The sequence below is a fragment of the Bos indicus x Bos taurus genome, chromosome X, assembly GCF_003369695.1.
Source record: "Bos indicus x Bos taurus breed Angus x Brahman F1 hybrid chromosome X, Bos_hybrid_MaternalHap_v2.0, whole genome shotgun sequence".
NCBI lineage: Eukaryota > Metazoa > Chordata > Mammalia > Artiodactyla > Bovidae > Bos > Bos indicus x Bos taurus.
In genome coordinates, this window is record NC_040105.1 from 47,801,039 (window position 1) to 47,823,703 (window position 22,665).

The following is a 22,665-nucleotide window of genomic DNA, read 5'->3' on the forward strand; positions in this document are numbered from 1 at the left end:
CGTTAACCTGTGCAGACTGTTCTGCCCGTGCCTGATGGTTGGGTCCACACGGCACAGGAAATCTTAACCTTTGGGGCTGTTAGGCTCATGGATCCCTTCAATAATCTGATTAAATCTGTGAACTAGCTCTAGAAAAATGATTACATATACATACCCACAAAGATATTCAGGATATCCTCTAGTGAACTCCCTAGTGTCCTAACTCAAGTTTAAAACCTTGACTGGTCTCTGGCAGGACACTTCCATTCAATTCCTACTTAGCATTTTATAGCATAAGACTTCTCCTCTTCATCATTCCTCGTCTCAGTCATTTACGGAGCAAGCATCTTGGCTGGAATATGGCCTGGTTCTGTCCCTTGTTTCTCCTTGTGCAGGCCCAACCTGGCCCTGCAGGTGCCCACTCTTTCAGCCAGCTATCACTCTCCTGAGTTGGGGTGGGGGATATTATAGTCAATCTTACCTTCAGCCAACCACCACCCTGGAAATATCACCTGAGAAAAACAAAGAACTTGTGTACACCAGGGCTTTCTTAAGACACTTAACCAAAGCATCAGGTTATCATAAATGGTGAATTTTGTTCTTTTTCACTGGGCAGAGGGGTCTGAGGGGTGAGAACATAATTTATTCATCCCTGTCTCTTGACAGCTCAGGGCTGACAGGGTGGGCATTGAGGGTCTGAAGGAATTGGGTGACCACAGAAAAGCTCTGGGTCAGTCCCTAGGACATTTCTCTGCTCCAGTGCCCACCACAGGGAGGTCCATTTTATCTTTTCAAGGCAAAAGGAGTAGACAAGTGACAAAGGAAGATTTCTCTCTGGCTTGCAACTGTTGTTTGGTGCCCAGTGAGGGAAGGCAGGGAAATGGATCAGAAGCATGCTGGGTAGCAACAGGAAGACCTGGATCTTCCAGCTGTCAGGGAGGTTCCGAGCTGATTTCCCTGATGCTGGCTGGGCTTTATGACCAATGTCTCTTCCGAGGTCTGATGCTTCTAAGTGAGTTGGCCCCACATTACACTTGAGTGAAGGGAGTAAAAATGGTTTCAGTCAGAAAAAAGACTTAAAAGGGGCAGGAGACCCACTTCTGCTGTTATGATCCCACCTTCTCAGGAGCCCCCAGAATAAAGGGAGAAGCACACAACCCCAGATCTCACAAAACAACTGTGGCCTGTTTATTGTTTTTCAAAATAAAACGAAACAACATATATTCAAAATTCTACTATGATGGAAAGCTGAGCTGATATGGCTGATGCAGGCTATCTCCCAGGTTGTTTTCTGGAGCATTAGGTAGGTACACTGGGGGAGCAAAGGAGGGTAGGCTATTGGCCCACTAACACTTAATGAACACCTATACCAGGGCAGTCATCAGAAAAGCTGTACGCTAGTTTTGAGCATATGAAGCTCCTCCTGGCTCCAGAGAAGTTGGTCCAAGTTGCCACTGTCATTGCTGCCACTGCTGCAGCTCAGGCCTAGGGTGCTACAGAGAGAGTGGAGAAGAGTGGTCAGTCAGGGAAGGAGGCAGTTTTAGGCTCTGGAGGGATTAAGGGTGCTTGATGTGTGTGTCTATGGGAAGGACCTCCCCTCTTGCCTGGCTTTACAAAGAGACTGGAATATATCTGAGAAACCACTTCAAGATGGGCAGAGCCACCTCTCAGTTGAAGGAAGAGGGAAAGGAATAGAACTTTTCAAATGAAACTTTATCTAGAACCCCAGTACATAAATCAGATTAAAGCAGAGCTATTTGGGTTGAAGTAGGAAAGGGAGACCACACCATCCCACTCCTAGGGAGGTACTGAAAGTGGCTGCCTTAAAAGGCTTTCTTCTAAGATGCTAGATCTTGGGGGCCCAGAGGACAGTGGGCTGGATCCCTCCCACTCCAACAGCTGATTAAGGGGCCCATGGCCAGGTGTAGGCTGCAGGGCCTGGCCCAGCTCCCATCCTAGGATTGCAAAATTACCCTAGGGAGAAGTCTGCCTTCCCCTTCCCTGGCCCTGCTCAGAATAGTCTTTGCTTCCCCTTCTTCCTGCAGGTCAAGTCATTCCAGGTAGATAAGAGTGAAAGTTAAGAGCAAAGCCATCATCCTTCCTCTCAGGTAGATCCATGGTTACACTAATGTAGCTGAAAAACCCTTAGAGATGATCTAGCCTCATCCCCTCCCATCACTCACCATCTCACAGACGAGGGAACTGAGGCTCAGAGATGAGAAGGGACTTGCTCAAGGTCACACAGACAAGTCAGAGTAGAGCTGAGACAAGGAGCAGGAGTGGGCATGCCAGCCCCAGCTAAAGAATTCTCCGTACTGCAAGGGATGTAGGACTGGGCCTCCTTCTGGATTTAATAGCTCTACCTGCCCACACTTCACCCTTGATAATTTGATATTCATCAAGACAGCCTTACCCAAAGGAGAGGAGGTCTCTCTCGCAAGACATATGGGACCCACTTGCAACTACAGACCACCTGGCTTCCCCAGCTGCTTCCTCTCCTCTCCAAGAGGCCAGCTGCCCCAACCTACAACAGTCCACAACACTGCCTTGGGCCTGGCATGCTGATGGGGTCCCTGCATTCCATAACCCACTCTCTGAATGCCTAGAGGAAGAGGGGCTCATCTCCTATGAAGTGGGCAGGTGGCACAGGGACAGATTGTTTCAGGGGCCCACAGAGGTCTCTGTCTTGTACTCACAGGATTATCCTGGTCACAAGAGCCCCGCATTCCAGAATGTACAGGCCCTCTGGATGGGCTCCTTTGTGTTACCAGCAGAACCCCTCAGCAAGGGTTGCTTGGTTCCTGGCTCCCTGATGACCCAAGGGCTCCTATACTTGTGATCCAAAGGTGAGTTTTGAGGGACAGCATGGAGCCCTGCATAGGCCTTGCTACCAAGATGCCTGGATAGTGCAGGGAGGCCTATTGATTACTCTGTGCACTTTGCTCAAATCCCTGCACTTTTCTGAGCCTCAGTTTTCGCCTCAGGAACATGAAGAGTTGAATTAGAGCACCTGGGTGTTCTTGACTTTTTAGGAGTAGTGGATCCCTTTAGAGAATCTGTTGAAAGCTATGGACCCTTCCCAAAATACAGACACCCACATACATACAAACACACACACACACATGCACGTATGCACACACAAACCAGACACTTCTGAGAGGGATGCCAAGCCAGTTTTGTGTGGGGCTGCCTCACTGGCCCTCCACACTAGGGGCTGGGAATCTTGGCAAGGGCCCAGCCAGGGACTGAGCTTATATTTAATTCATTTAGACCCGAACTGGGGACAGTTACCTCCCCCATTGATCCCATTCTATGTTCTTCCTTCCCTCCCTTCCTCCCTCCTGCAGGAGGCAAAGAAAGGGGTGAGAAATTCTGCTGCCATGGGCACTCACCCAATCTTGCATGCTGGGGGTTCCAGCCGCTGCTCTAACACAGGCTGGTCCAAAAGATACATGGTGTCATAATTCTCCAGCATAAGCTCTGCTGGGTCCTCAGTCTGACCTGGCATTCGACCTAAGGGGAAAGTATCCCATCGTACATCTTCTGTGGAGCAAAAGGAGGAGGCAAGAGAGGGCTGATGAGCTAGTTCTCTGATGGGTGCATAAGCCCACCTATCCTGTCCATCTACCCACTTTACTTCCCCACTTAGCACAGGTTCTGTGTGTAACTCCAACCCCACTCCTCTACGTGTCATTTCTCATGAGCTTTTCTCCACCTTAGTGCTCCCTATCTCTTCCATAGCACCCATACAATCTTCATGGCTGTTCTGTGCGTTCACAAGCAGCACCCCCACCACAGCCCACCCCCTGCATACCATGTACACAACTATAGACATTTTTGTTCCTCTCTGCTCTTCTTCCATTTCGCCAAACATGTCCCTACACAAACAGAATTCCCATTGCATCTCCTCCTCAAAACCAGATACCTCTGTATATCTAAATAACCTAGATATCCTACATACATATGTCCCCCCAATATGTCTGAGAGCCACACCATTTTTTAGTGGCCTTGCCTTGAGAGATACATATGAGATACATATACAGGCCCACATACTACCTCAAGGTGAATATTCTCTCAGAGGTATCATGCTCTCCCTCCCCACTGCAAGGTCCTGTTGCCTCCAGATGCATATACAAAGAACATCCCTTCTCTAAGGAAGGGCTGTTTCACTGCATATCCCACACCCTACAGACACCTAAATATACATACATAAGCACACAGACCTAACTTTCCACTCAATGTTTCCAGTTTTACTCTCTGCCTCTCATACACAAATCTTTATCATACAGAAATTTTAATGTCCCTGCATCCCCACATATGTATATACACATACAGAGGAAGGAACAGCAGGGGGGAGAGGGAAATATTTCAATGCCCTAGCCTTTCCCCATTCACAATACCACCACCACCCCCTGGCCCAGCCCCTCATACTCCACTTAGGAATGGATGATGTCAGGCACTCCCCACCTATTATGTCCTATCATTTAAGTACCTTCCACACAGTATTATATTAAATCCCCCCCAAAAAATCCCTTCCCCATCCTTACACTAGTGCATTCAGTTTTTGCAAGCAAAGCCTTCACTGGTGAGCTCTTCCAAACAGATCTAGTTTCTGGCCTCTTGCATCTCCCTGGTACTCAAAGAACTCTCCCCTGGCATTCTGAAAAGTATCAACCCAGGACTACAAACTTTTATGTTACTCAAAGAGCTCCCTCAGGAAGGGATGTACCTCTGCCTGATCATCCCCTAACCCCTGGTTCTCTTACAAGAAGGAATTTGTGACCGCATTGCCCTATGCATACAAAGATACTTCTGTACACAGGGACCACTCCCTCCATGTCTGTCACTGACCTGACCATCCTCCCTCCTTCCCCATCACTAATGCTCCCAATTATGTCTACATCATTGCCCCTGCCCCTCTAGCCTTATACCCTTGTACATGTCCCCTCAGTGATAGCACAGACCACACAGGCCATCTATGGATGGCTGTCTCACTGCCTGTTCTCAGGCCTTTCCATATCACTCCCCGCCTTATTGCTTCCATTTCTCTCCCACATACATATGCCTCCTGGTCCCCATGGGTCTTGGCAACCCTTTCTCTTTTTCCAAAAACATATATGACCATGTATGCACAGATGTACCCACAGCCCACTTCACACCTTCTCTTTTTACAACCCTTACTCTCTCTCCCTCCCTCCCTACTTCACTCTCTCTCTCACACTCACACACACACACACACATACACACTTTTCCTCAGTCACTGCCCCTCCCTTTAGATATTTTCAAGCACAGTCCTCCCTATCCTAAGACAGTTCTCTGTCACTGTGCCTTGGTGTGTCCAGTACATGCAGGCACATACCCATGTGCATACATGCAAACATAAACATGTTCCCTGGTCCCTAGCACTCAGGGTCCTAGCCCTTCCATCCATGTAAAAGCAAAGACTTCATTTTTACCCTAAGCTCCTTCACTGCCTCCCCCTCTCCCTCTATAATCTACCATGTCTACCCCATACCACACCCAGTCCCAGCTGTTTTCCTTCCCTCCCTCCCCCAGGCTCCATCACACAGGCTATGCCCAACATCTAGCCCTGCTTCAAGTGTGTACACATGCCTATGTGCAACACCTCAGACATTTCATTCCTTTGGCATCCCCCTGCCTTAAGGTCCCTGCTCCCCAACCCGAACGAGGACATTCATCACCCTCAGGAACAGATTAATGTTCCCCTCACCTATCATCCAAGTCCCCTGCTTCCTACTGGCTTTGTCTCATTAACTTGTACGCTCACCAAAAAACTGTCCTGTTCCTTATTCCCCCCCTTCTGATCTCATTTCCACTTCCTCTAACTGAATACTTCCGGGTTCCTTCTTTCTCATACATACAGCAAAATCCTGTCCTGTTACCACTCAGCCTCCACATGTCCATATACATTCACTTATACACAGAGAGCACTATACTTTGGCTCCCTGCACCTAATCACTGCATGCAAAACACACATGCAGAATCACACATATATCCACCCCCAAATTGTCACTTTCTGTTTTGCTGCCCAGTGCCTACATCCACACCAACTCCTCTGAATGCGCTCTCTGCACGGGGTAGCTGGCAGCATGACAGTCTAAGGTCCCTGACGCTCACATGTTCCATCCTAAGGGGGGAGGGAAACCAGCTGTAATCCACATACTACCTCATGCTGGTTACTTCCTGCTACTTGCCATCCTTTCTTGAGGGTGAAAGGAAGCTTCGAGAGCCAGCCAGAGAGGGAAGACAGATGTGGGGAGAAGTGGTTAACAGGCTTCTTACCTGAGCTAACTTGCCACGCGGAGTCCTGCAAAGCTCCTCTTTTTTGGGCTAAGAGCCTGGCATTCTCGGCAGTCGGGGACTCTTCCTCTGTAGAGAAAGGTCCCACCTCCATCCTGTCTTCCTCATCTTCATCATCATTATCGTTGTCATCGTGACCATCATCTTCCTCCTCTTCTTCCCACTTCTGGTGATCATTTTCTTCTTCTTCTTCATTTTCTTCTACCTGGTCTTCCACAGCTTCTTTGTTCTCCTTCTCATCTTCCTTGACATCATTCAGGTTGCCCTGCTCCTCCTGTTTCTGGGCTTCTCCTTCAGCCCCAGAGCTTGAGCCTGCTGGTTTGAGGATCAAATACAGGTTGTCCACTGTGTATGGAGACTTCCCAATGGGGGAAGCCTCTGAACCCTCCTGCACCAGGTTTTCTCCGCTCTGGGTATAAATGGAACAGATGCGTAGCAGCTTCTCCTGCTCCTCGTCTGGCAGGAACTGCCCCATGGCTTTGAAGATGCTAAGCAAAGGGAGGAATGGAGTAAGAAAGATTCAAAATCTCAAGTCACTTCATACCCAAATTCCAGTTTGAATTTGGTCTCTGAGCTTCCAGACCTGCCTTGAAAGGCAGTTCAGAAGAACAGACAGAACACAGGACCATGGACCCTGAACAAGCTCTATAATTCATCTCTGTGGTTCACTTCCATTCTCAGTAAAATGAGGACAATAATGGTACCTAACTTAAAGGGTTGTTGAATGAAGTAAATAGGATAGCTCACATAGAGTGCCTGGCACATAGTGAGCAAGCAATAAATGATAGCTACTAATCGTACTGAAATGCTATATAAATATAGAAACTAGCCAACATGCCTGCAGGGCTGGACGTGAAAATGGCAGATCCCTTTCTTTAGCTAGGCAATCTATCCTGAGCTTCAAAGATATACTGGAAGTATGTGGTACTCCTTCCTCATGGAACACAAAGTGTGATCCCTTTCTGGGAACAACTACAGCCAAGCCTGGAATGGAGGAAAAGCAGCAGCTGAAAAGACAAAGCAGGGTGTGGGAGGGAGGCCAGATAAGCACTGCAGACTTGGGCACTACAAGAGCTGGGGGGAAGCAGAGAGCACAAGGTGGGCAGGAGAGATCAAGGGAGGGCTTTGTGCAGAGATAAGAACAAGCACACATGACTGTGTGTATGCAGTGAGACTAGCCTGGCTTGAGGAGTAGAGCTTTGCTAAGGAGCTGTGGGAGCAAGAGAAGCCTGCAAAGGTTAGGGTGTGTGTATGTTGGGTGGGGCACGAGGAGAAGGGGATGACAGAGGATGAGATGGCTGGATGGCATCACTGACTCGATGGACGTGAGTCTGAGTGAACTCTGGGAGTTGGTGATGGACAGGGAGGCCTGGCGTGCTGCAATTCATGGGGTCACAAAAAGTCGGACACGACTGAGCAACTGATCTGATCTGATCTGATCTGATGTTGGGTGAAGGGGGTCATCAGATGTTTCTGAGCACAGGTGAAGGCTGCCTTTCTGAAGATCGCCAGGGTGACCATGTGGAGGATGGCCTAGTACTGCAGCCTGAAGTCAGGGAGAACCAGGGAGTCAGTGAGGACTCACACAGGGCACTGGCAGTGGAGATGGGGAGAGAGAAGCTGTGAAGAACAGACAGACAGACAGCAGGGCTTGGTGACCAGATGGTAGGGGGCAGGCAGAGGAAAGTTAAAGATGATCACATCGTGCACACAAAGAACAGTGCTAATAACTAAACTACCATCAGATACAAAGCCACTGGGAAGGAGAGCTCCTGGGGAGGAAGAGGGTGAGTATCCCTTGCAGAGCCTCACAGAGAACCAGGCACCTAGCAGACACCTGATCACTGCTGGAGGCATGGGAAGGATGCACAGATGGATAGTTTCCTTCTAAGTGTATCGAGTTTGAATTGTAGGTTGTTCATGGAAGGAAGGGCCATATGCTCAGTGGGCTATTTTCTCTCTGGGGCCCACAGGCAGACCGGCCACAAAGGTGTAGTTGCTGGTCACTGGCTACTTGGGACAGGGCTGGGAGCTAGTGACTCCACTGGAAGACTGGGAGACCCTCTCTGCAGGGCTGATTTCATATTCTAAGATGGCACTGGCTCAAACTGAATTGATATTGGCTGGCTGGGGGAAAAAAGCTCTCAACAACCTTCCAGCCTTACTAAGAAGCAAAGCCAGAGAGAAATTTTCTTCCCTCTCATTGTGGTCCATTAGTACAATTAATAATAAATATTCTTAGGCACTTGATCTTGGTAAGACACCATATAACTACTGTTTATTATTACCCTCTTAAGCTGTCTAGTCTGACCACTGAGGTATAGGGGCGGTAAGAATCTTAAAATCCATCTCCTTCCTCAGGTTTGCCTGGTCACATCTAGGGACTGAGAAAGTCACAGATCACACTGGTGGAAATAAGGTGAACTCTGGACTCATAAGCCCTGGGCCCAAATCCCTGTCCCACCATTAACAAATTGTATGACTTTTAGATAAGTCACTTCACTCTATTCAGAGCCTCAGTGTCTTTCTTATCTATTAAATTCAGTATCTGTATGACTTTTAGATAAGTCACTTCACTCTATTCAGAGCCTCAGTGTCTTTCTTATCTATTAAATTCAGTATCTGTAATATCTATGACTCCAAAAGATTGCTGTGTCAAATGAAAAAGCTCCTACAAACACAGCATACTTGTCTGACACTTAACTGCCAATGGTATATTTTATTTTTCCTCTGGGGAAAATAAAAGTCATCTTCTATATATGCAATCTAATGGAACACTGTATAAAGAACACAGGAGGAAGGACAGTATATCTGGATTCTGGTCCCAGCTCTGACCTGAAGACTTAACTACTGACTTGCAGCATAATACTTGAGGAAATCCCATTTCACAACCTGTGTAATGGTGTGATTAGGACTCGACTCACTGATTATCTAGGAAAGGCAGGATCTGTGTACAAGAAATCCTACCCAGGTGAGCCGCTATTACTGCTGGCATGTGTCGCATTCCTCTGGTATGCTTGGGTTTGGAGATCTCTGTGGTCCAGACTTCTCCAAGACCAGCAGCTTCCACTCTGCAGGCACTTAGGACTGGAAAGTACTTTAAAGGCCACCTATCCAAACCTCTCCATGCTGCTCTTTTCATTCCCTCCCCCATTACATACACATGCCATATTCCTTCAGAACTTTGAAATTTCCTTTATTTTTTTCTCTTGCTGGAATTGCTTAAATGCCTCTAGGACTTTCTGGTTCTCCTCCCAGTCTCCCACCCATTTGTATCATTTTCAGTCTATAGCAGACAAATCTGGAGATTTAGCTGTTTGGTTCAGTCCCATCTCCTGGAGGTCTTGCACTCGATGACTTTGTCAACAAGGCTACTTTTTTTTCTTTTAAGTTACTTATAAGATACAACTGTGACCCAAATGTCATTAGGATTCATGAAAGACTTGCTGAGTCCATGAGGAGAGGATAAGGAGGGCCTAAAACGGTCTAAGCATCCAGACTCCCACTTCGTTTATTTCTCAATTCCCACCAAAGAGAATGCTGCTGGCAATGACAGCAGAGTATAATTTAGTTCAACAATATTTGCTGAGGTTTGTTTGGAGCCTGGACTTGCAAGTGTGCTGGGGCACAGATGGCTAATGCAGAGCCCTTGCCCTTGAAAAGCTTAGTCTGATAGAGGGAAGGAGACACCAGGAGAAATAGACATGACGAGAAAATCTCAGATTTGAGAAGCACTTGAGAGAATCAAAATGACAGGGTAGATAGTGCTACCACCAAGTGAGACAGGGAGCAGAGGAGGAAGATCACTTTGGGGCTGGAGTGGGGAGTAAGACAACTAATGCTCTTTCAGTCACAGTAAGGTGCCTAGAGGCCATCCAAGGGGAAATATCTGGCATGCAGTCAAATACAGAAGGTTGAATTTCTGGGGAAAGGCCTGAGTTAGATAAAGAGATTTGGGCCTTGGTACTTTACAATAGTTTAAAAAAAAAAAGCACAGGCATTTCAAGGAAGGAGTAGCAAACAGTATCAATGCAGCAGACAGGCAATGGAAAAGGGCCCACTGGATTTGGTAATCAGGTCAAAGCAGCTCTAGGGGTGAATGCCCGATTGCAGCAGGTTGAGGAGTAAGAAAGTAGTGAGGAAATTGAGACTGCTGAATGTAGACTACTTTTCTGGGATGTTTTGACAGGAGAGAAAGGAGTGATTAATTTGCTGATAACCCAATAGAGGGATGCAGGGTCAAAGGAGATTTGGCTTATGTTGTTGTGATTGTTGTTTTAAGATAAGAAAAATTCAGACACTGTTCACAGGTTGAAAAGTAAGAGCCAGTAGAGCAAGGGAGAGGCTGGGGTGAGGCCCCAGGGATGCTGGTAGAGGTAGCTCCAAAGAACAGGTGGAGGAGTAGGCTTTGAGGTTGGGTAAGGACACCTCATCTTGAGACTGGTGACAGTGCTGAGCATAGCCGAAGATAAGCTCATGAGGTCTGGACCTCAGGTCATAGGGGCCCTGCCAGAGGCCTCCATGTGCTCGAGGAAGTTAGGGTAAAATGGGGGAGGGGTTTGAGGTGACTAGTAAGGGTTTAGAACAGTCAAGAAACAGGAGAGAAAGTGGGCAGAAAACAAGTAGCTCAGACAAGCCAAACTGAGACCTGGCCTGAGATCAAAAAGCATACCTCTGCAGTGGCAGCAATCCGCAGGGCTATGTGGTTTTCTCCAGCAGAGCTCAGCTACCTGGGCTGAGGAGTGGGAGAAGCAGACTGGGAAGGATCAATTCCAGCTTGGCGGTTTGTAAATCAGATATGCCAAAGGATGGGTAGAGTGGAGGGTGCTGATGATGGGTGACTGAAGTGATCAACCAAAGACAGGACTGAGGAGAAGCAAGATTGAGGCAGGTAAGAAATGGAGGGATTGGAGGTCGGGATGCAGGCAAAGAGCAGATGCTATGAGATGCAAGGGTAAGAAATGATAGGACAAGAGGTGGTAGTCACAAAGTGGGATGCTGGGATGTAAGCTTTCAGAGGTGGAACAGCTTTGAGTAATGGAAATGAGTTGCTCAGTGTAGTGGAGGATGAAGGTCACTGAAGTTGAGGAACTGCAGTGTCAGATGGATCACTCAAATGAAACAAATACTGCTCCAAAAAGCAGGAAGAGAACTGGGTCCTAAAGGCTTCCATGAGTATGAGGGGAGTGGTGTGGGGGTCAGGAAATGACAGAAAAAAGAAAAGGGAGACAACCACAGGTATCTACAGAACCAGTGCAATATTCATTTTGACTATAGCGCTCAGAGTGGACTGGGCAAAGGGGAGTCAAGGAGGTATGATTATCACAATAGGTTGGGGCAGAAGCAGAGAGACCTTTGAATGTCAGGCTAAGAAGCCTAGTCTTCATTAGGAAAGCAATAAGGAGCCACTGAAGGTTGTTAAGCACGTATGAGAGGTACATTTTGGGAAGATAATAGAGACATCACTGGGCATAGAGTCAGTGAAATCGGTTCAATAATCAACAGCAGCTACCATTTATTGTGCACTTATTCTGTACAGGCCACTGGGCTAAGCACTGTATGGGGGTGTCTTATCCATTTTCATACTGGACTCAGTTCAGCCACTTCTTAATCTCTGTGATCTTAGGCAAGAATATATCCTACCCCTTCCCTCTCTGGGACTCAGTATAATTCTCTCATCTGGAGGAGAAATCTTTGCAAGGAGGTAGGTCTTTGCAAGGGCTCAACCAACTCTGTCATTCTAGGCCTGTGACCCTGAGGCCTGCAGCATCTCACCCTCTTATTGGATGGTATTCAAAAGACTTACAGCTGAAGGAGTTGGGGGCTGGCCCAGCAAGGTGAGCCCAAACAGGACTCAACCACCTGGGGCCAGTCAAGGGAGGCAGAGCAGTTGAAGAGCCTCCAGTTCTTTCTCGCTTCCCACTGGCTGGCAGAAAACCGGCGGGCGTTCCGTCCTGAGAAAGAAGACAAGGCCTGAGAAGAAGGAAAGAGAAAGCCACCCACCCAATCTTGCATCTAAAAAGTTTAGCTGTCCCTCCCTGTCCCCCCAGACTTCAACTCCTCATTCTAAACCTCCCCATTGCTCAAAGCATTCAGAACCCTTGGCCCCAGCCCAGTTTACTTGGCTCTGAGAAGAAAAAGGTGAAGGGAATTTGTCCACTGCTGTCGCAGGGCCCTCCTAGGCCGACCTTAAAGGTTTAGCCTTTAACACGGGATGTATCTGCCTGGTGCTATTCAGTATGAGGACAGTAGCAGATGCTCTTGCCTGGGCTGCTTTAAGCCCTGGGGCTAGGACTAGTCTTCCTCACCAGTCTTGGTGTTAGCCACAATCAGTTCAGTGGTCCATCTGAGGATGTAGGTCGGCCGGATCCCAGTGTTCCCCAAGGCTGGCAGCTCAGACAGCATCCTCTCCAACAGGGCCTGCGTGAAGGTCTGGGAGTGCAGGCCCCTAAGCAGGGGCTGCCAGAATTGAGAGAACGGCTTTGGCACCAAGACGTCATCCAAGTCCACGTTTTCTGGTTTGTGAGAAACATCCATTGACAGGAAAAGGGGAAGCAGGGAGGGAGAGGGAAGAACGGAGGGAAGAAGTAGGAGGAGAGAAGAGGGAGAGAGAGAAGGAAAGGAAAAAATCGAGAAGGGAGAGGAAGAAGAAGAGGGGGCCCCCCCAATAATAACAGAGTTGCCACCACAGAACAAAAAGAAACATGAGAGCAGAACAGCAGGGAGAGAAACCAGTTAGTATCTGGCAAACAACTGACTGAATACAGAGTACAAAAGAAAGAGAGCTCTGGTTCTAGCTTCAGCTTTGTCAATAACTCACTGTGTGACTTTGGGTCAGTACCTTCCCCTCTCTGGACCTCAGTCTGCCCATCTGTAACATGAGGATGTTGCACTACATGACCTTACAAGGCCCTTCCAGTTCTGTTGTTCTAGCTCTCTAGCAAGTGGCTAAATCACAATTAATATGGCAAAATAATGGCATTAAGACCCCCACCCCAATCCCAATCCACCCCATCCCACCCCACCCAATTCCAGGCCACCTAAGAATAGCCCAAACCAACAACTACTTTTCAGTGGGGCTACATTCTGCTCCACCAGGAAGGGCTTCCAGTAGCTATGGAATGGCAGGAAACAGCCCTTACCCCCCCGTCCAGGGCCACCCAGCCCACCCCTGGTGTTCTTATCCAGGATACCCATACCCTAAGGCTGTAGTGAGTCTCCAGGACCCTACCTTCATACTCTATCTGCAAAGCTGCCAACTGTTCAAACGTGGGGATGAGAAAGCCGTCATCCAGAAAAGCATCTAGCACAGCCTCCCTGGAGCAAGAGGACACTAATTAAGTAAACTGAAGCAGGCAGAAGACCCCCTTCTACTCCCCTACCCACTCCCAAGGCTGCCAATGCCTCTGACTCAAAGCCCAAACCAGCATGGGAAAAAAAGGAAGGCAGCTGACAGTTGGCTTTCAGGCCCCTGCCTCCTGGGTCAAGGGCTCAGCCAGAAATTGGGTTCAGTGGGTTTTGAACAAGCATCTACCAAGCACATACTAATCTAAGGCCCATAACAAAGGCAGCAGTAGCTGAACAAGCCCAAAAGCCCAGATGAAGGAAAGTCCCAGGCCCACAAAGGAGTTAAATGCCTGTGGTCACAGGGTCAAGGTCCTGCTCAGTCTTTTCTCTTGACAGTTGTCCAGTCTCCTACCCTTCCCTTTCTCCCTGGTTGCCTTCATTCAAATCTTAGAAGCAGAAACTTTGGGGACTCAATTGCTGCACCAAATATTATTCTCATTCCTATGGACTGCAAGAACCCAGAACCAAGATTACAGAGGTTGAAGCCTAAGCAATAGGGGTAATCTCTCATTCCCATCTAGCTCAAACCAAAATCACTGTCAGCTGTCTCCTCTGAAGCTAGAAGTTCCCTAAGGGAGTCTCTCCTAGCTGACTGGGCCAAGGCGGAACAAGAGCTCTCAAGGTGTCTCAATGTCTGGAGGGTTGTCATGCTCAGGCTCAAGGAGGAAAGAGTTGTCCTATCCATCTCCTGTCTCCTCAGGTCAATATCCAGGAATAGCACTTAAAACAGTCAACCAGTTGCCTGCTCAGCAGGATCAGGCAGACACTACTGTATAATACAATGATAGTTTTCCCAGCTACTAAGGTAGTCACCACTCACCTCTTTCCTGACGGGTACAGCTAAGAAGCCTAGGCTGGGTAGACACTGATTAAAAACACCATCTGAACTATTAGTGTCCTAGGAATAAAGACATCAGGAACATCCTAATCTAACATTAGATCTAATCTAACATTAGATCATCCTAATCTGCGCTGCAGGTACTGCCTGCTACCCAGGCGCACACTGTCACCTACACCACCTTCCTATACTGTCAGTTTCATCCCAAATTCTTTCCAACCTCTTCCCGAAGCCCTTTCCAGCTGAATTTAGGTAGCAAGCCCCAAGAGCCAGGGAGGAGAGGAATGGATAGACACTGTCTGCTCTGGTTGAACTGAGTACTACTTTGGGGCGGGGGAGGGAATAAGGCTCATGGTCATAATGGGTGGGTCAGTGGGAACTTAGTCTTTCAAGAATCCAGGCCTTGGGAAGGCCCCCACTCTGTCCCCTCAACCACAACTATCCAGGGGATGCCGATACCCTCTCACAGTGGTTTAAGAGGCCAGCAGTGCCTACCATATATCTTTTATCTCAAACTCAGGTAAGAGACAGGTAGTGAAAAAGCAAAAGATTCAGGGCTCTTCCCAGTTGCCAAGAGTTTCATGTACCATTGGACACAGAGAAACAAAGCCGGCCAGGGGATGCATGACAGTAAACATTACTGCCTGTAGCCATTTCAGTGACTCAGATTAGGCAAACCACAACTGATAGCTTGGAGGGCTTACAAAAGTGGATCATGCGAAATACAGGGTCATCCGTGGGGGATCAGGATTATCCCTGGAATTTCCTACAGCAGAAACTGGCAAGCTGGGATATGAAAACCAATTTCAGGGAGGCTGCTACGCTCTACCCTAGAAGAGTAGCAGCCCCTGATTACCTAGTTACACACCTGTTCTCGAGTGTAATGCCCTTGAGCTCTGCCAGGATGCATTCTACAGGTGGGGACAGGTTATTCCACGCTTTAATGGCCTGAGGTAAATGCCTATATTTCTCCAGCACCTGCCAGCAAAGAGGGTCCCATCAGAAGGCTAGTTCAGCAAAGTAACCCTCCCCCATCCCTCCAGGATTCCTTCTCATAGGACCTCTCAGCACTTCCCTTCAGGGGGATATGGCAGGGTATGCAGAGGTGAGCTCACAATGTCCCTATTGACTCTGCAACTAAAAATATCCTGACCCTCAAGCTCCAGATTTTGTCTTTTTCCTTTTCCTCCCTTCCCACCCCCCAAATTCCCTGCAGCTCCCAATAACGAGATAATCCAATACACAGATATCCAGTGGGGGCATTTGGTTGGAGTTGGGCAGAGACCCTTGGATTAAGGGGTGATAGGAAGCAATGAGTTATGGAAGAAGGTGAATCAGGAGACCCAGGTTCTTGTCCTGGTTTTATCACTAACTGCATATGTGACCTTGGGCCAGTCCCTTCACTCATCCATGGCTTCAATTTCTTTATCTGTGAAAAGGAAGGGTTGAGCTGAATGGTTTGTAAGCTACCTCCCTTCCTGCTAAAATAGCACCCCATAAGCTCACCTGATCTAGGAAGGCTCCTGGACGCCATTTGCTGATCAGCTGCAATATAGTAGGTCTGTGCAACCACTTACATCCGGTTGTTCCCTACCACCCAGTGGGGCCAATTATCCACAAACTTCCATCATCTGCTCCCTTCCATTGATGTGGAAGATCAGCCAACAGGACTCTGCTCCTCTTGTCTGGTTCCTACTCCCCTCCTCCTCATTTCTAAGAAGTTCCCTCAAACTTTGCCACTTTTCTTTCCATTTCCTTCTCAGGATTTCTCTCAGTTAGCTGGCAAGAGGGAAGAAATGGCCAAGGCACATGAAAACAGGCCAAGTCAAGGGAACATTCTTACCTTAAACTGTTCCTCTTCATAGGATACCAGCAGTTCTCGGGCTCTTTCTGAAAATAGAATAGGGGAACAGATAGAGCAGCCAACCATGTGTCCTACTCCTATGGAATTTTGAGCCCCCTCACCTCATTTCCTGAATTGTAAAATGGGAACTAGAATTCTTGGCTCTCTTGCTTCACAGGACTCAACGAAGATGCTTTTTGACAGTAATTTTTTTTAAGCTAAGCCTCAACACAACCCCACAGGAAATACTGAGCCAGTGAAATAACCAGAGTCAATCATAAGCCTGAGTCTTCTCACGAGCCCCTTTCTGCACCAGACACCTACCATACAACTGTTTATGTCTCAGAGCCTTTTGTAAAAGCGGATCAACCTCTTTGCCGTCTTTGTTGCTTTCACGGTCTCCATCAGTCTTGACATTCAGCTCTACACCTTTCTCCTCATCCTTAGGCTCTGGATTCTGTTCTGTGATGTCATCAACAACAATTTTCTTATCTTCCTCTTGGTCTGCTTCATCTGTCTCTTCCCTCTCCTCCTCCAACTCCCAGGTCTCTCTCAGGCTGTTCTCCATTTGGCGGCACCAATAGGTGTTCTGGAGCCAATCCAGGACAAAATAACAGCCTAAAAGAGGGGAGGAAGGAAAGCAGTGTTATAGTAACAGTCACAGGCAAGCAGCTCCTCAGCAGGCCCCCAGTCTCATCTTGCAAACATTATGGGAAAGCCCCAGGGAAAGAGGCTTGGCTCCAAGAAGACACAAATCTCACAATCCAGAAACAGCCCCTCTTGCTCTGGGTTATCCCCTGTTGTTTGCTTCCTCCCACTCATCAGCACATTTCCTAGAAAAAAACTAATACCAGACTTGAAGATGGGACGCCAAAAACGGAATGGGGCTAGCAAGTGGAAGAATAGAGACTCAGCCCCACTAGCTAGTTACATAGCCTTAGCCAATCAGGTCTCTTCCCTTTTCTAGATCTGCTTCCCCAACATGAAGGGGTTAGGCTGAATCAGGGGTTCTTAGTTGGAACGGGGTGTCCAAAGAACTCCTGAACTCATGATATGTGATGGTTCACACCTCTCAACCCACTCCCCATTCCCCTCCTCAGGCACAAAATTTAAGGGGATGCCAAAAAACTAAGTAATTGAGACAACAAAACAGGATCAGAAGAGTGCCCTGCCACACTATATTGGAGCCTAAAGCAAAAGGAGAAATCAGTATTATTAATCCTATCTTTATTCAAAATGTTTGGTATTTTGATCATCGTAAGTTTTTCTATATTAAAATGTTATTTATCTTGATTACTGAGCTTTTGACATCCCCTTCAAGTTTGTGTCCAAGGTGAATGCTTCACTTGCCTCACCCTAGTCTCAACTCTGACCCCAGGTGAAGACCCTCCTCCCTCTCTCTCTCCCCACAGTGCCACCCAGCCCAGGCTTCTGGGCTTAACTGTGATGTGTATACTCCCTGGGGACTCACCCCTACGGCAGTCATTTATATGGGGCATTTTCTTGTGGGTTAACTCATGGCGAAGTTCAACAATCCAATCCGGAATGTTCACCTGATTGTGGAGGAGGGTGTGCGCGCAGAAATTAGAAAATATTAAAGCAGAAAGGGCCACAGAGATGAATTAGCCTGGCTTCTCCCCATTTTACAGATAGAGAAACGGAGGTCCTAAGAGGAGGTTCTGGTCTTAGTGGCAAAGCCAAAATTAGAAACCAGGTCTCCTGATTCTCTTTAGGCTCTGTGGAGGTGATCCTGAAAATCAGAAGATACTTGCCTCCCCCAACCACCAACTACCCTCCTCCAATGAAGACAACTCCTGTGAATGAGCATTAATAATCCCCTTCTTCAGCCTCCTTTTACCCTGCCTGTACCAGTTCCTCTCCCAGGGTACCCTCTACCCTTCTTTTTCTCCCTTCCTTCCTCCTTCCCTTCCAGACTTCCTCCAGGAAGCTTCTCTTGATGGCTGAGAACCTGTCTGCCATCTGGGCCTCTACACACCTCATATACTCACTCAAAGCAGAAATGTCTTACATTTTCATGCTGCTTGGCTGGCTTTGTTTCCTCCCTCAGACTGTCAACAGCCAGAGGGCAGACACTTAAACTGCCACCTCTTTCCTGTCCCCACCCAGTGGTGCACTGGGGTGCCTCAGCTTCACCTGGGCCATTCCCAGCAAGCTGGGCAGGCCAAGCCCACTGAAGACAGCAGCCATGAGCAAGGAAGCAAGTCTGCTTCTTTCAAGCTAAAAGCTGAGGCTCTGAGGTTCTTGCTGGGCTTGGCTGACAGTGGTGGGATAAACTAGTCTGACTGTACCCACTAAATGCCCCATTTAGTGAGCCCTTCTGAGGAGAGAGAATTGAGCAAGGCCACTTTATCATACACACCTCCTGAGCCAGGAATTTGAGAGGGAGCTTGGCAAACTTTGTCTTCCTCTCCGAGATAAGGTTCACAAACCTGAGTTTGGGGGAGAAATAAGTGGCAGAGCCCAAGTAACTGCTTTATTCAAACCAGCGGGGCTTCAAAACACCTTGCTGAGTTACTGACACCTTGCATTTCCACAACCTTTCCAATGACTGTTCTGTCCTGTTCTTATGGTTGGTGTCAGCCAGAGCAGGAATGGTTCCATCCAGTCCAACATTACTGAGAGTCTGCCCTATACTGCAGCCATACAGATGCTCTGGCCTTCAAGAGTTCAGTCTAGGATAAATAACCATGACATAATATAACATATTATGCTAGGACATAGTATGTTATAAATGCTAGAACAAATGACTACATCAAATGATATGGGGAGCACAGTTAAACAATGGATAAGGTAAGAAGAGCTAAGGAGGACCTTAAGGCAAACAAGGGAAACAGTATGAGCTAAGCAAAAACTTTGACAGATGGAAAACTCAGAGGCAACCTTTTTCTTGATGTACATGAGACAGCAAGACCCACTCTGAGCCACTCTGTAAGTCAGGAACTCCTGGCCCACATCTCGGTTTCCACAACTCAGCAAACTTTCAGTGTTCGTGAAGAGAATGGGATAAAGGTGTAGACAAGGGTAGGATTAGAAAAACCACATTAAATCATGGTCAAGAACATCGAAGCATTCAGAAAGGTTCCTCTAGGTAAAAGAGTAAAAGGGAGAAAATAAATCGAACTGTAAAGGCTGGAAGAGACCCAAAGAGACCATTTGGTCTAAATCACCCTCACCCTATATTCCAAAGAGAGGGGAAGAAAAACGGAGGAGAGAAGGCTCTCAGGAAAAAAAGAGGAATGTGTGTTAACAGGGGGTTACCAACAGCTGTCAAGTTAAGCAATCACAGGGTGACCCATACACAAGGACACACAAGGCATTTTGCTTCAGGGAGCACCCAAAGCCAAACTCGGCTTATCGTGCAAGCCCCATGCCCCCCACCCTCAAAACCACCCCCCACACACCCCTACCCATGTAGGTCTTACCTGACCAATGCCATGCCATAGAGCAGTCTAAGTTCATCAGTGCCCAAGCCACCAGTTACATCCATGAGCTTACAGCGTACCAGGTCAGCAGTAGAAGCCACTGCCAGGGGGAGTTCGTTGCCTAACCTAAAGGGCCACAGTCCAGCACCATCATAAAGGTCCTTTACACTGGCCCACCCTCCACCTCAGAATCTAGCTTTCTGTAGGTTATTCCAATTATATACTGGCTAAAGAGTGTGTTAACAGACACAAATCAAGAAGCTGGGAAGATGGGGGTGGGTAGGTAATGTCCCTGGGATCGAACAGTATACAGGATGCCTAACTGCTACACAACCAACCAACAGTTAAGTGTGAACACACCCCTTTCACCCTCAACTCATTCAGCTAGAAAAAAAAACCTTATTCTTGGAGACACCAGTCCCTTGTCTGCTCCCAACTCAATCTTACCAACTAGACTAAAGCGCCCCATTCAAACAAACATGGATTTTTCAGGCAAGCTCCCACCACCCTTTCTAACTTGAATAGAAATCCACTCTAGAGTGCTACTCCTTAAGCCCTGCCTGGCTCAGCCACAGCAGTTCCTTCAGTACCCACCCCCTCCCCAAGGTAAGAGAAGGTAAGGGTTAAAGCTCACAGATTTGACAAAAAGGCTGTTGAGGCACACCCGTTTCTTTCCGCAAATGGGATTAGTGCAAGAGCTTTGCTGCGACTTTCCCCCAGGCACACTGAGACAAGCAATGCCCAAACCACGCGTGGGAGAACCATTAAGCATTTAGGAGAAGACTAGATAGTAAGGCCTTAAGAAATCCTATAGAGGAAGAAGTGAAGTGCCAACAGCACGCAGGCAGGAGGGCTAACCCAACCGCCTTACCTGCTCCTCCACACCGTGATGCGGTTCAGCGCGTACCGCTGCAATTTATAGTCGTCACTGAACAGATACACCATCACCTGATCCCACTCGGCCCTGCTGAGCCAGGCGACCACGATGCGCTGGGCCCAGAGTGGCGACGACCCTTTCTCTTTGACGCACTTCCCGCACCACGCACTCCACACAAGATCCATTCCCCGGGGACCCAGACCTGGCTCAATCTCGGATTCCGACCGGACATCGGGCTCAACATCGGGCTCAACATCGGGCTCAACGGGCTCAACATCGAGCTCAGGCCTTGTGCCGCCGCACTGAAGATCATCCTCCATCTCATGATCAGCCTCCATCTCACGACCAGCCTCCATCGCAACGTGCTACCCTCACTCCAAACCTCCGCCCGCACCAGCAGCCAATGGGAGAGCGTGACCCTGACGTAAGCCCGCCTCCCAGCGTTAGCGTAGCGAATCGAAACGCGAGAGCTAACGGCTGCCCAAACCACAAGCTAGGGGAAAGGCCTCGCCAACCGGAAGTGTTCTTTCGTCAAAGCAATCGTCCTAGCTGCAAACGTTCATCCTCAACGTTCCGCTAATTTCCTGGTTGCTAACAGGCTTCTGTCCCATACCCGGCGGGACGTGTCTGGGAGGCAGGAGGAATTTTAGTTTGAGCTCCTTGGCGGGCGGCGGCGGGACGTGTCTGGACGGCAGGAGGAATTTTAGTTTGAGCTCCTTGGCGGGCGGCGGCGGGATTATGGGCGTTCAGTGTACTGGAAATGCGCTTCTGTTTTTATTGCCATGAATCAGCACCTGACCCAGTAAAACACTGTGGACACTAAAGCAAGACTGCACAGCAAATATCATCTAGTATCTAAATATCTAAAATTGGGTTAAAAAAATCTGCTGGGTTTTCACATCTGTACACTGAGAAGTTTAGATTGGGTAATTTCTAGGTTCTTTTCTATAGCTGAAAATTGTAGGATTTTATTCTGCCAGCATTCCACTGCTACCACATCCACAAAGGTATACTTAGTTTTTCTGCACAGTTCCTTGGGATTCCGGCTTTCTGGAGGGGAAAGCAATATTATGCTGCTGCTGCTGCTGCTAAGTCGCCTCAGTCGTGTCGGACTCTGTGCGACCCCATAGACGGCAGCCCATTAGGCTTCCCCGTCCCTGGGATTCTCCAGGCAAGAACACTGGAATGGGTTGCCATTTCCTTCGCCAATGCATGAAAGTGAAAATGAAGTCGCTCAGTCGTGTCCGACTCAGCGACCCCATGGACTGCAGCCCACCAGGCTCCTCCGTCCATGGGATTTTCCAGGCAAGAATACTGGAGTGGGGTGCCATTGCCTTCTCCAAAAGCAATATTATGAAGCCCTTCTAATTTTGTTGTTGTTGTTGTTTTTCAGTCACTGAGTCGTGTCCAACTTTGTAACCCCATGGACTGTGGCATACCAGTCTTCTCTGTTCACTATCTCCCAGAGTTTGCTCAAATTCATGTCCATTGAGTCCGGTTATACAGTCCAATGAACTATCTCATCCTATGCTACGCTCTTTTCCTTTGGCTTTCTATCTTTCCAGCATCAGGGTGTTTTCCAATTAATTGGCTCTTCCCATTAGGTGGCCAAAATATTAGAGCTTCAGCAACAGTCCTTCCAATGAATATTCAGGGTTGAATTTTACAGGCTGGTTAAAATGTGTTCAAGACTCTATTCTAATCTTTTTTTCACAAAACTTATTTCCTAATCTAACACGTGAGAGAGAACTGTTGCTAATACACCAGCAGCATTGCTGGGAGTAATTCTTTTTCACTTTATAGCAATAAATTCCAATCAATTTTCTATGTGCTTCCTTCTCCAGCCAGCTTCTCCTAAGATCTAGTCTGCCCATAGTTCTTGAATGATAGTTACTCTGTTCTAAGCAGCCCAAGTGTCTTCCAGAAACCAGATACCCTTGCCATGTTCAGGATATTAGCTGTGTGCAGGCAAAGATGGGTAGATGGCTTATATGACTCCTTAAGATCCAATCCAGTC

At 47.9% G+C, this 22,665-nt stretch overlaps 1 protein-coding gene across 4 annotated transcripts; it reads right to left on the minus strand.

Moving 5' to 3' along the window:
* Positions 1-1,143: 1,143 nt before the first annotated feature.
* Positions 1,144-21,043, minus strand: LAS1L (LAS1 like, ribosome biogenesis factor). 4 transcript variants are annotated; one of them, XM_027533069.1, is made up of 14 exons: positions 20,643-21,043; positions 19,772-19,897; positions 18,709-18,778; positions 17,800-17,881; positions 16,653-16,946; positions 16,329-16,375; positions 15,354-15,463; positions 13,532-13,617; positions 13,121-13,171; positions 12,609-12,815; positions 12,107-12,254; positions 6,283-6,788; positions 3,372-3,492; positions 1,144-1,472 (listed from the first exon to the last, which is right to left on the minus strand). In XM_027533069.1, exons 1-14 carry the CDS (start codon positions 21,002-21,004, stop codon positions 1,361-1,363), a joined length of 2,322 nt encoding a protein of 773 aa, XP_027388870.1. In that variant the 5' UTR covers positions 21,005-21,043; the 3' UTR covers positions 1,144-1,360. The 4 variants fall into 4 exon arrangements, with proteins under 4 accessions (XP_027388870.1, XP_027388869.1, XP_027388872.1 ...); XM_027533068.1 differs by having other exon boundaries at positions 3,372-3,522; positions 20,643-21,042; XM_027533071.1 differs by lacking the exon at positions 13,121-13,171 and having other exon boundaries at positions 20,643-21,042.
* Positions 21,044-22,665: the final 1,622 nt, after the last annotated feature.

Excerpts from the sequence above, each read along its gene's own strand:
- LAS1L (XM_027533068.1), bottom strand. The coding sequence starts at position 21,004 with ATGGAGGCTGGTCGTGAGATGGAGGCTGATCATGAGATGGAGGATGAT. Across the intron at positions 16,947-17,799 it reads TATAAATGACTGCCGTAGGG|GCTGTTATTTTGTCCTGGAT; the intron begins GTGAGTCCCCAG and ends CCCCTCTTTTAG. Across the intron at positions 13,172-13,531 it reads TTTGCAGATAGAGTATGAAG|ATGGGCAGACTGAGGTCCAG; the intron begins GTAGGGTCCTGG and ends CTCATGTTACAG.